We start from the raw sequence: 14,284 nt of genomic DNA on the forward strand, positions 1-14,284 counted from the left end.
TTTTCTTTATTTCTTGATTTCGTCACTCAGATATTTACAATAGTATTTTATTAGAAAAGAGATTGTTATAGATTTGTTTGTTTTTGTTTGTTTTTGTTCGTTTGTTTTTTGTTTTTGTTTTTGTTTGTTTTTTGTTTGTTTTTGTTTTTTGTTTTTTTGTTTTTGTTTTTTTATTTATTTTTTTTTAAATTTCAATGACCGGATAACAAAACCACAATTTCTTGTTTGTATTGCTCTTTAAATATCTTTAATTGGTTTATTTATGATTATTTCATTTGAGGTCAATTTAGTCTAATGTAAAATCTGTTAACCCATTTATCTCTCATTTTGGTATTGAGTCCTTTTTTTTATTTCGTGGAAAATTATTTTATTTTCTGTTATATCGTTTTCCTTTCCAGGAGATTCCCATATGCTCCCCGGTGTTTGGGAGTTGCCGCTAAAAGAGATGTATCCCATAGTCATCATCTGGAATCAGATTTGACTGAAACTTATAAAAAGTTACAATCATTGTAAGTATAATTAGCCAGATCATATAAAAAGTTACAACCATTGTGAGCATAATCACCACTGGATCATATAAAAATTACAACCATGGAAAGCATAATCAAGTAGATCGTATAAAAAATTACATTACAACCAATGGCAAAAACAGAACAGATGTGGCGAACGCAATAAATGAACCAGCATAACCTTAATACATATTAGTAAATATTTTAAGAAATCACCAAAAGGTCTTCAAAAACACACCTTTAAATATGCACTGTAATGCTCCGACAACAAAAGTAATAAAATCTCAGGTAACAGAACCATGACACTTCTTCAAAATTAAACTAACAAGTAAAATAATGACACAAAGACACATAAATGACCAATAGATCCTTACTGTTGACAGGCGGTGCTGTTAAACTAATTTTCTAAGGCCTTTGTCGCCCACTTTGATGTGAGTAAATATGAACCGGAACCGGAACTACAATCAAACACGCCAAAAACTTCACTCAATAACACATCCAATTGTGACTGTAATCAAATCCTATAAAAAATTATCATTATCAATATAAACGACACCATACTTTTGATTTGCTACCCCGTGAATTTTATGTTCATATTGATAAGGCTTTTTGGCAAAAAATAAAGTGAAGGTGCACTGACAAAATAAATGAAAGGATGGACAGTGTGTTTCTCATCCTACCTAACCGAATAAAGTTAAATATATAACGGAGTAAACGATGTATTGAGAAATTATTTCAGACCAAGACTGCACAATAGAACAATGTATAACGGTAATTTACATCTAGGGTAACGGTATCTTTCAGAGATTTCTCGACTAACACTTTAGATGGTATTCATATTTATAATGCAAAAATCATATTTCCATTTAAATTAGACGCAATATATGTCGTTGACAGATAACAGACAAAAGATTCATCTTCAGGTGTTTATAAAATGCAGTATGTGTGGCATAGAGCGAATAAATATCAGTTCATATCTTACTTTATTGGCAGTTAGCAGATATGTTTCCTTTTATCATAATGTTTCGTCAATCTTCATTAAATACAAAAAATATGTATATTCGTTTTCAATTTGACGTAACAGTACAAATAGATATATCAAAATAGAAGCGTTACAAGTATACCATGAATCGTGATAAGATATAGAATACGTTCGTAGTTGCTACGATCAAAAAAGAAAAATCGTCATGTTCAGTGTTAAAATACATTATTTAGTAAGTTGCCCCAATAGTATAACATATTTAGTCGTTTTTGTTTGTTTTTCTCAGTTGCATCATACATTGTGTTTTTTTCGGGGGGGGGGGTGTTCTGTTAACATGTGTCCTCATCGCAGCCTCGCCTTATTCTGCTATATAAAAAAATCATAATAAATAACTACGCTAAAGCTCGTGATACACGCGTTCTAATCGTGGTGTTCAATATCCAAAAACTCCGACAAAAATTTCGCAAACTACAAAAAACGAATGTAAGCTTTCTTAAATTGGAGTCAAACATTGAACCATTTAAAAATACAATTAAAATTCATCAAAGCGAGTTTTTATACGACAAAATATCGTCAAAACACGTGTGTGAAAACACAACTCTTAAAATAGATTTATACAACACTAATAATGGCCCATTATATTTTTTTTTTTAGATTAGACCAATACCATACGACCGATTCCCAGGAATACTGGAATAGTAATAGTCAAGAGGAACAAAAGGATTCCCAAAAATATGACGTTCCATATCAACTAATAAAAGAACTAATGCGACGACGACGGAACCCAGAAATTCCCGATGATCAAGAGGTAATAACATAAACATGAATAGAACTACACAGATAAGTGCTTTAACGTAAAATTTGTATCAAAAGTCAGTTTGATTATATATCAATACAGCAACATTTTCAATGACACACAATTCTGGTTAGTTAACGGGTAGTTCTGTTATTAATTTATTACCTTTGCATTCTATAATGGCTAAAAATTATACATTAAGACCATTAAAATAAAACAATGCATAATATTTGTTTCTGAACTAGTATGAAAATAACAAAACACAGAAGTAAAAATAAATCGGAACAAAGTTTGCCAATACATTTGATTGGGTATCCTATAGACTTTGAGTTAAATTAAAGTATTATCATTTTTATTATTCTGTATATATTCGTTTACGGTTAGTAAAAACTTTTGCATATCATCAAGTTGGGCAATAAAGTTGTATTTTCTGACGTAAATACGATTTAACAACATTGATGTCGCTAATGAAAAGAATTCTTCTCAGCACGTGTTGAATCCGTCAAGTAATCGCTACGAAACAAGATAATATATTTGTTTTGAATTTGTCAGAAAGAGACAATGAAACTAAACACGATTCTGTTGTAATTAAGTGGATTATATATTTTCCTGGCGGTAGTCTAGAAAAGATAAAACATTTCTAATTAGATATGACGCAATATCTTAAACAATGTCATCGCTCCTCCTCTGAGAATGTGTAAGGACGATGATAAAATAATCCCCCTGTCGTGAAAATATCTTGAAATATTAATAATTTATCACTTATGAAATGATTCTACATTACTCAATTCGAAAACGTGAAAGAATTTATTGGAAACTCAAGTCAATGAGCTATGAAATAATGTCCACAGAGGGATAGTTCTGATGCTTTTCATAAGACTTTGACCATTTTTGTATTATCAACTTTTCATCAGTTTGTTTTTAACAGGACATTTCATTTTTCATCGCCAAAGACGGTGGTGATATACTGAACACTTCGAAAGAATCTGACCATATAGATTAACATTTGTGACCCCTTTTCATACTAATACATTCCTACGAATATGTATTTCAGTCGGATATGATATTGGAAAAAATATCATTTTTTATCTGCAACAAAGACCTTGACTTAGTTAAATCAGTAAAACTGCTCATAAAATTAATCAAACCAGATTGAAAGATTATTTTCTTTTTTTTTATTCCTTGACGTATTTGCAAACTTTATAAAATGTAGTGTCTATAACTAGATTAAAGAATTTTTTTCGTCGGTCATTAACACTTTTAGATCTAAACGTCAGATGACGGAAACTATATGTTGATAAGACTAAGATGAGTACGTGTCGAAAACGTATGCCGGTTGAAATTTAGGACAGACTCAAGTTCTATTTTTCACCTTTTCTCCATGCTTCTATGCTTTTTCTTAAATGCGTGTTCATGTAGGACGATTAGGACTGTTTGAATATACTACTGATGTCGCCGTCATTTTTCCTTGCATGAACCTTTATTTTGTAGATACTAAACCCCGACCTGTGGGTGGAATATGAATGAAGATACGCAGCAACTGATATGAGGAAATTTCTCCCTCTACTTCATCCCATTTTGTTTGTTTCTTGCCGTGTGGACAATACCTCATTCATTTGGTCTGGTTAGGACTACATTGATCAGAGAACTTATTTCTCGGTTGCGTGGAAGCCAGGGACAAGGTAGTGATGGGTCGATTTGGCAGCGTAACTTTGTGATATCCGAGATGAAATTTCGACTTCGATTTTATTTTGTTCGTTATGAGTTTTTGTAAACAAGTTGTTATTTTGCACATTTTCTTAAGGACACACACGAAACGAAAGTTACAAGTACATCATGTGAGAGGAATATATATAGATCTAATTGCTTCAACTGCTTTAACAAAATTCAGTCAATTGTAAATTTATAGAAGAAAACTGTCAATCTATGAATTGGTGAATGATACTTAGCTCCCCTTTTTCTTTTCCGCAGTAGATATTCCTTTGATCAAAAGCTTTTAAAAAAAATATGTGTGAGAATGTACACTTCAAATCTCGATGTGAACTAGTTACTCCTTTTTACAACTTGAGCTTATAGTTTGCATACTTTCTCTGCAGAAAACATATTTTCTTGTCCACGGATTCCGCCTCGCTTCTAATTCCGGTATTACTATTCTTCATGTAATTAGTTAAATTGTGTTTAACACAAAAAATGTATGCATGATCAGAGAACATCATTGAAGAAGTCACCCATGAATAGACATTAAAGTGAAAACTTCCTTACATTTAACAGTACAAAATAACAACTTGGGCACAACATACGATTATTTATGGACTGAGATGTACCTACTTAAGAGACTTTATTTAACATTGTATCAGTTGTAAACTTCATTGTTGGTGTGTTATCTTCAAGATGTTAATAAATTCTTAATTCCATATATTTATCTTTTGTAAACTGATACCCAAAAAATACACTAGAAGTGAGTTTACTGAGAGCGATTCTGTACTTTCATTCCAATTACACAATCAAATATACTTCGAGAAAATTACGACATCATCAGTAATCATCATATTTTTGTAAAGGATGTCGTTAAACAGTACCAACGGACTCTATTTCAATCACTGCAGGGATTTCTTTCCGCGTATTCTTTGCGTCTTTTGATAGGCAAAGTATGTGTAACATGCATCAAATACGTGTGGTACCAATCTCCTCCGCAGACCTATTACCGCTTCCTGATTTACTATGTATCACTCAGCTAGCTTTTAGGCTCTACTATACAGTATGTGAAAAAAAAAATCACAAGGCATTACAAAGCCTCAAAGTTGTTTGCGTTGTTATTTCTTATTTGCATTTATTTCATATAAATGAAAAATCAGTTATTTCCATGGATAAAACATTTCACGTGGTATTAATATGTAGTAAAAAGTTTTACCAGTCAATACCATGATGTGATAATGCCCGGTCACGAATAAGAGTTACATTCCCTTATTCAAACGCATTCGTCATCAGGCAATTTTCAATGTAAATATGGCGAGCCGCACGTCTGCTCCTGACTCAGAAACACAATTTGCATCGCTTTCTGAAACAAAAAATGAAAGATATGTTTCTTCAATTAAACAACCAAAATAGTTGTTGATAAAGTGGTCAATATCGTGGTCGTAGGACAGTGGTATTGACCGCGACTGCGATAATGACCTCGCCTGCTGTCCGGTCATCATCACCGTCTTAGTCAATATCAGTGTCATGTGGGCAGTCTAAATATCACGGTATTGACAGTTTATCAACAACTATTATATAAATAAAGGCAGGGGTTATTACCGATTCTGGTAGAGGTTTTGAAATAGCGAATATACCTTCTGCGAAGGAAATCGGTGTGTTACATTTCATGGGCTTATTTTAAAATGGTACTGGGAGCTGTTATATCACAAATAAAAAATAGTTTATTCTAAAAAAAAAGAGCAATAATGCTATTTTAGTACATGTTACTCACAGTTAGACGCCTTCCCTGTGACGTCATTGTTTTGGGGACACAATGTATACTGGTTAATGACTAAAAAAATTAAAAAAAAACTACTAGTATTATATCAGCTATTATAATTAAAGTAAAAAATGCTTAAAATGTCAGAATTCCTAGAATGTGCTTATCATAGAGGGAAATAAAATCAAAATTACTTTTTCTTTGTAGTTCTCTGATATAAAAAGGTCTCCTCCTTTAATTTAGATGATCTAAAGCTATCTGAAACCCATTAATATCATTTATATATATATATAACACAATTGATTGTATAGATCATACCTACCCTTACATTGTTAGTGTATAATTCCAGCGTATGATTATCAAAAGCGAAATAAGAAATTCGAAAGCAAAGATATTATTATATTGATCAGTAGAAAATAATATGATGTGGGTAAGATTAGATTTTATTCGGGACCAAAAGTAAATTTTATACCCCTTTCTACCGCGCCAGACTTTTTGTACCACGCGAGACTTCTTGTCGTTAGGCTTCTGGAGCAAATTAAGATTGAAGTCATCACAACATATAAATTTTATTGTCGTAAGATTTGTTCATGTCAGTTTTCCTTTCCTCTTTCGTCTACCCCTGATTTTACTTTTAATGAGCAACTTGGCGGGTATGTTTAGAAAATCAGAGGACGCTTAACATACCGGTGCACCTGGTTCAGACTCCCAGTTTTTAGTGGAGTCCGATTTGTTCATTTACTTTTATTGCTGTGTATGTATTATTTTGGTTATTTTATGTTCTTTGTTGTGTGTATCTGTCTTCCCTGTCTGGTTTTTGTCCCAGGATTACATTCTTTTGGTTTCCTTGATTATTTTATAGACACGGAATACTGATGACTTCATGTTAACAATAGATCTTAGAGCATTAACATTTCTTAGTCGTTGAATCAGTGACATTCCGTCAATACTTCTTTACGTTAAAAACACAAATATCGCCTGTGCTCAACTTTCTTCCATATCGTCCCTGACAAACCGTTTTGCTGATAATGCCGTGCAAGGCGTGGTCACGAGCAGCTCATTGGATGTCTAGCATGGAAAACGCATCAAAATGGAACAATAAGTTCTCTGACGAGGGTTTGTCTGAGAAGGTCAGATTTCTCTGTCTTGCTGTGACGTAAAAGGGTTTTAAAGGCATGTGGCTTGTTCATGTCTTCCTGATTGCTACAAAGGATGTATTGTTTTGATTAAACTTTTTTATGCATAACTGTATTGGCGAAAGAAAGATAAAACGCGACCTTTTAAAAAGGTACTTGAATAAGAGGGGCTAGTACCTTGGAGATTCAGACATGTTTTATTAATGTGAATTGCATTTTAAAGTAAAATAAGTAAAATAAAGGATACGTACAGACTTCCCTGGTAGTGTACTTATATTTTTAAACTGTAATGGTTTCATTTCGATCGATTCGTGTATATAGTCAGTTATTTAAACAAATACTCATAAAGAAACAAAATCAGACGGTTTTCTAAAAGGATACAATTCTTTGAATTTCATTCAATGACCTAATAAATTGATTCAAGTAGAGCATTACAGTATCAAAACCCAATTCAATTGAAGTATAGTGTAGTACATACAGACTGTTAGTATAAATTAGGTCAGGATGGAAACAAGAAGTTGTGCAAAACAATCTAACTGAAGATGGCATAAAGATACGTTGATTGCAATGTAGCAATGAGTGACAAGGGTCATTGGGGCTTCTGAGACAATTGTATAGTAAAAATTATTGGAAAAAAATAATTGAAATTTGTTTTAAATCTACTTTAGATATTATCGTCTACTTTTACTGCCAACTTAATTTTAACATATCACCAATTTCTGTGAGATTTTCTTGGTCAGCCTCACCCATTTTGCAGCATTTTTAACGTACAGTAGGGTAAATATACTTTCACTTTGATACGTGAGGTGTTCAGGTCAGATTTCCAGATATTCAACAAAAGTAATCGAGGCAACCAATATTTGAGCGTAATCAGAAGAATATATTCTAAGGATAAAAACTAGACAGGGAAAACCATTCAGACATAACAAAGAACATGGAATAACAAAAACAACACGAAACAAAAGTAAATGAGCAATCCAGACTCCACTAAAAACTAGGAGCATGGAACGTGTGCACCGGATGGGTTAGCGTCTTCTAGTTTTCTAGAAACACGCACCGAGTCTCTCATAAAATCTCACCTCCGGGATAGTCAATTGAGAAAAGGAAAACTATGACACGATGAACAAATTGGTTATCGTGGTGCAGATGGATACACCATAATAATCCGGGAGTTCATAATGACGGCCATAAAACTTCTTAAGTGATGACATCAATCTTTTTAAGTAACATAACCATGTACCAGAAGCCTAGTTGTAAGAACAGAAAAAAAACTGCGTTGTTACGGAAAGCTCTGGCATAGCGTATGTGTTGTGATATGAAAACTCCATACGCAAATGCTGAAGGGATGTTGCCACAGGTTAAAGAAAAGTCGTTGAATTCAGTCCTCTCTTTTGACAGATGGTTTTTAATGTCAAGATGTAAGTAGCTGCACTTACATATACTCTAATTATACTACAAATTCATCTGACCGGGGCAGTGCTTCTTTATCTAGAAGACTAGTTCTGACTGAAAGTTGTGGTTGTTAAGAACCGTCATTTCTGATATTCTAGTGTAGAATTAAAGGCAAATTTGTTTGAATATGTTTGATATCCGGTGATTTTAGTAAGGCAAGACCATCGCAAAAAGGAAGATATGCTAAGCATGAAAGGTTTCCCATCCATCTTGATGCCTCGGACTTTGATTGCCGCATAACCAGAAGACAATGGCTATGACAAATAAAGTTATTACATGACATATTCTTCACTTACCCCTGTTTTTGCTCGATAACTATCTTTGAAACCCAACTATGCATTCGAAGTTACCGATATTAAAGATTTTTTTCTTCAGATTTATGAAATGCTCTTTGATACCTTATGATCTTAAAAGTTTCCCTCTGATGGATGTGGATGCTGTCGAATGTCATTTTAAAGTCATTGAAGTTGATGCACAGTCGTCTTTGCCATTCAATACAGTATTCAATAATTATTCCGGGTATGAAAGTCTGGTCAGTGCACCCTTTCCTTTGTGGAATCCCTCTTCCTTTTTCCTGAGAGTGTAATCAATGGCTTATGAAATTACCTTGATTATGATTTAAACCATTATCTTGTTTGTAAAGATAGAAGTATGATTCCTCTCCAGTTGTTGCAATCATGCAATGCTCATTTTTAAAGATTCTTGCTGATGGCACCTTTATTTCAAACTAAAGATATTACCGATATTATTTCTTGAATGGTTCAATGCTGATGTTGATTTTATGCTTAGAGATGTTTGGTTGGTCGATTCAAAATTTCATTGAACTGTTCCACCTAGCGCCTTTCCTGTTCACTCCCAGACGTTAATAAATGTAAAAGTTCATCGTTGCCGCACATCACTTTTGTTATTTTGACTCATGTGACTTTTCCCATTTCTAGTCATTTTTCTGCAAGGATGTCATATTTCCTGTTTTCAATTCGCATGAGTTTTTAACATCTACATGAATATCCCTTTAGTCCTTCTTATTTTTTTATTTGATCCTGAGAACTGGATTGAATATTGTTTTCCTTCATTTTGACTTTATTGCAGGTCTCAGGTTTATTTATTGTATGGTGTTTGTAACATGAGAATTCTATACTACATGATGCTATGATCTTTGATATCTTTCCCCCATATATCTTCCTTGTGTCTTCCTCTAAATTCTGTAGCAGATTGGGCATGTTTTTGGAACTTGACTGTAAAATCTTTATTTTTTTTTCATTTAACTTGTCTATATTTTGAAGTAGGTATCTTTAAAAAAAAAAAACAAGTCAGACAGAGGGTAATTCATGCATGTCAAAAACCCACCCAATTCACCTTCATTTCTTGTTCTGAAACAGTTACTATTCACACAACCAGTATCAGTTTTTTTCATTTGGTTGTTGTGCTCTTGAGATTAAAATAATATAGATCGTACATGAAATTGGCACTTTGCAAGAGCTGTTGTTCTTGATTTTGTCCGATTTGTTTGATTTTAGTGTGAGATAAATATATGATTTTCTATAAGGTGCAGATCTGAATGCAGAAATAATTATCGTTACGTGAAAGTATAGCATATGTAGGCTGAAATAGTATCGTTCGAAAGTTTTAACTTGGGTTTGAGGGAGGTTTAAGGTATATAAAGACATTACGAAACTGAGTTGCCGGAATGTTTTTGTCCTGTAAGAACACCTTCATGTGTCTTCATATCGTACTCTTCATGTATATAGCCAATTAATTAAGCAAATACTTAGGAAGAGACAAAATACAGACAGATTTACAAAAAGGATACAATTCTATAAATTAAATGTCCTACTAAAGAATTAAAGGATTTTTTGAAGAACAAAGCAGGAACAAAACCCAGTGCAATAAAAGTATGGTGTAACATGTATAAAGACTTTAAGTGTAAACTAGTTAGATTAGGATAAAAACAAGAAGTTGTACAAAACAATCTAATGAAAGATTGTATAAAGATACCACTGTGATGTAGCCATGAATGACAAGGGTCACTGTGGCTTCATAGAAAAACTGTAAAGTAAAAATTTAATGACATCGAAAAAATAATTGAAAATTTGTTTTAAATCTAGATATTATCATCTACTATTACTGTCATTCAATTTTGAAATAAAACCAACTTCCGCGTCTGAAGTGAAACAATTGTCATTGTACTAACTTGACCTTGCTCAGTAGAAGTGTACCCATGCGACTGAGCTATCAAACTTAGGCGATGGATTCATTTGGCAATAAATTGATTGAGATTATCTTCTCTCATCGAGAGCAAATTATACATGTATAGGTGCAAATGTGAACCGATCGAAATAAGTCAATGTGACCATTTGGATATATTTTGAAGATGATATTTGACTCCGAGACTTAACTGCATCTTTAAATTCAATATGTTCAATAGTTACCCGACGTATCAGTTTTCCATTTGTTCTAACCTCTTTTGTGTATTTTAAAGGTTCTTTTTATTTAAATAAGAGTGGGTTGTTAATAATTTATATAGTTTTTTTTACATACGATTCAATGCATGATCGCCGGTCCTGCGTCGAGTAACTCGGTAACTGACTATCCTTCCGTTATATACATTTGAATGTCATATTTTGATATTGATGGGGTCTTTAATCAACTGGCTAATATTTTGTTAACATCTATAAAAATCTATAGAAGTTGTAGTGCATTCAGATAGGGGATACCCTGTTTAATTAAAATGTAGTAGGTTTCAAATTCAATTTAATACTACAGCAAAAAAAAATTAAAGCCTGCATCGCTCAACCGGAACATTGGAACGAACTTTGGGAGGGCACTTCGTTTGATCAAGTGGAACAAAAAGTAAATCATTTTTCGAGATCCCTTCGTGCTAAAACTGGTTAAGAGGGTGCCATCCCATTTGTCCTACATTTGTAAATTATAAGTAAAATATAGGTGAAATTTTGAAGGACAAGTGGAAGGAATGTACTCGTTAATTTCTTGATAGTTGCTGGCTCATCGCAACAAAGATTAAAGGAAGCTATTTATAGACTGGGCATAAGCCGACTCCTACAACGTAAGAGGTTGGAATTCCGTTCCTCCATACCCCAAGTCAGAAAATAGCTTGCCAGGTAACCTCTAGCACTGCGGAAGTAAGCATAAGCCATTTTGACTGATGAATTTTCTTATTTCCCCTTTACTTATGTACATATACTTATATTTTGATTTTTTTTAAAAATTTTGACCATATATTCATTATTTTTAACATTTATTTTTTTCTAATTAAAAATATTATTTCTTTGGCCAATCTCGTTTTGCACAATAAAGGGACTCTTTTGCATCACAACTCATTTTGCGTCAGTAATCCCTCTGCGGCAGTTTATTTTTCGTAGTTGAATTGCGCCAAAAAATAAGAATCCTTTCGCGCCAATATAAGGTAAATTTGCTATCATCTTGATATTATTATAGTATAATAGATTAGATGGTGCACTGGTGCCTCTGAGGTACATGTTGTGGCTTGTTTATTCTCCATAGTGTCTATTAAATATATTGGTGAAAATTGCTCGTTGAATAAAAGCAGGACATAGAAGGCCTCTGGTCCTATATTTGTTCGGCGATTTGTGCCCTGACTTTTCTTTCCCGTCAATGCCTGGAATAGTGAGTCTATAAACAACAGGTAAACGCATGTAAAGATGTCTGTTCATTGAAAGTACTTACACTTAATATAAGTCAGCTTGTCCCTTACGCGCATAATTTTCAGAATATGGGGGTGGGCTGATAGCTAGATACAAATGACGTGATTTGTGGTACGTTTTCCTTCGAATATTGTAGTGAGACAGATTAATTGGTTAGAGAAAAAGGTTTCAGAGGAGGTAATACAGTATTTGAATTTGTCATCCGGTTTAGTTACATGTACCTTTTTACCTACACAATATCTTTCTTTCTTTCTTTTAAATTAAAATATGAAATAATTAAAACGCATCCAGTGGCAGAACCTGAAATTCCGAATGCCTGACAGGCCTAAGAGGGGTCAGTTCGTGTGTTTTTATTACCATTCAAATTCATGCAGGTTCCCTTAATTTCCCTTCTGCTGATTTTAAGATTATAAAACGATAAGTAGTTGAGCATAACACCCCTCTCCAATTTACCAGGTCCGCCTATGACATCCGAGATGCTCCAAATAAGAGTTTGTCACATGGTAACTCACCATTTAGGTTATATAAGTTTAGAACACAACATTATGGATAGCTAGGCAAAGAATAGTTGCTACTCTTAATATTTCCGCCCTCTCAATCGTTTCCGTTTGATACTTTTGTAAATGTTAAAATGTTTTCCTAAGGCCACCTACTTAACATAATATAGCTTAAAATGCAAACACTGCAGCATAAAACTTCAGGATTTCTTGATAAAATTTATGTGTACATTATTTCCTACCAAAAATATACCTATATGGAAACGACCATGTGTACTCAAAAGTTGATAAGACGTAATTTTCACTATGTATTTACCATATCTGGCTGTTTCTTTTTTCTTTTGGTCATTTGAAATGTTCTCGGTCAATTAATTGACATGGACATCAATTTTGCTGTCCAAGAATATATAGGCTAGAAACCACTAATTCCACTTCCCATAGGCTTCTATGCTAATTTCACAATATTCAATGGCTTCTCTGGACTTTACCTTAACTTTAACCTGAAGAGGACTATATATCAGCACGGTTCTACATATGTCAGCTCACAATCCTCAGAATGGCATGTGGGGTTGGCAGACTTGCAGTGCAGTACTGGTCACCGGAAGTGAAGGGTCTATAAATAGCATGTGAAATCCCAGTGTTTTCACAAGATAGGGGTATATTTAGAAATCATTATGGAGATTTGGCTTCACATCACAAGAAGCAAAATGCACCTATAAAATGTACATAAATGTTTTTCCTTTTTAGAAAATGTTTAAATTTATTTTTAAAACAAGAGGCTCCCAGGAGCCAACAATTTTGACTAAAGAAGTCTTTGGTAGGATTATCACAAGATCTTTTAAACAATTGAAATGAAAGTTTCTTTTAATCTATCATAGTTTTCAAGATATTAACTGAAAACTATTAAAAAAAAAAGTCATTTTTCCCTTTCAAGGGCAATAACTCTTACAAGGAGTCTGAAGACTTTTGTAGTCCTAATATTATGGATCATTTCAGCTATTGAAAGAATTTGGATAAACCTAACGATTTAGGAGATATATGTGAAAAACTACTGTCTGACCCTTATGTTCTGTTTTTAGTAACGGCGGCCATGTTTTTTGACGAATCAAAAATCCCCATATCAATTCTATGCAGTATACCCCAAGGAACATTCATACCAAGTTTGGTTTCAATTGGTCAAGTAGTGTCAGAGGAGAAGATTTCGGAAAGAAATAACATTAAAAATAGCAAAAATCGTCGAAAAAGGGCAATAACTCCAACATGGCTTAACAGCTTAAAACTATAATTTGACCAGTAATAGATCTCATCATGCTGAACACTTTCAGCCATATCAGAATTCAGCTAAACCTAACGATTTAGGAGATATATGCGAAAAACTACTGTCTGACCCTTATGTTCTATTTTTAGTAATGGCGGCCATGTTTTTTGACAAATCAATTATTCCCACATCAGTTCTACGCAGGATACCCCAAGGAATATTCATACCAAGTTTGGTTCTAATAAGTCAAGTAGTTTCAGAGGAGAAAAGTTTTGTATAATTGTTAACGACGACGACGACGACAACAGATGCCATGTGATGGCAATAGCTCACCTGGCCTTTGGCCAGGTGAGCTAATAAAATGAGAAATTTTTTCACAGCACTATGAGGAACAGGGGTAATTTCTGTGTACATTCCAAATGCTCATTGGTTGAATTGGTGGTCTGTAACCTAAATATATACACAATGAACAGTATAAGTTAATGAGCAACTTAGACAGTACTCCGAAACAGTA

At 33.5% G+C, this 14,284-nt stretch overlaps 1 protein-coding gene across 4 annotated transcripts in view; it reads left to right on the plus strand.

Annotated features, from left to right (window-relative positions):
- LOC148609264 (uncharacterized) overlaps window positions 1-4,703 on the plus strand; it is a 31,757-nt gene extending 27,054 nt beyond the window's left edge. For all 4 annotated transcript variants that reach the window (XM_088541896.1, XM_088541895.1, XM_088541894.1 and 1 more), the window contains exons 3-5: window positions 399-509; window positions 2,146-2,299; window positions 3,779-4,703. In XM_088541896.1, coding sequence (XP_088398022.1) covers window positions 399-509; window positions 2,146-2,299; window positions 3,779-3,814 — 301 coding nt within the window. In that variant the 3' untranslated portion in view covers window positions 3,815-4,703. The remainder of the gene's footprint in view (window positions 1-398; window positions 510-2,145; window positions 2,300-3,778) is intronic.
- Window positions 4,704-14,284: the final 9,581 nt, after the last annotated feature.

The sequence above is a fragment of the Perna viridis genome, chromosome 8, assembly GCF_037379345.1.
Source record: "Perna viridis isolate PV_CMFRI_1.1 ecotype Kerala chromosome 8, ASM3737934v1, whole genome shotgun sequence".
NCBI classification, from domain to species: domain Eukaryota; kingdom Metazoa; phylum Mollusca; class Bivalvia; order Mytilida; family Mytilidae; genus Perna; species Perna viridis.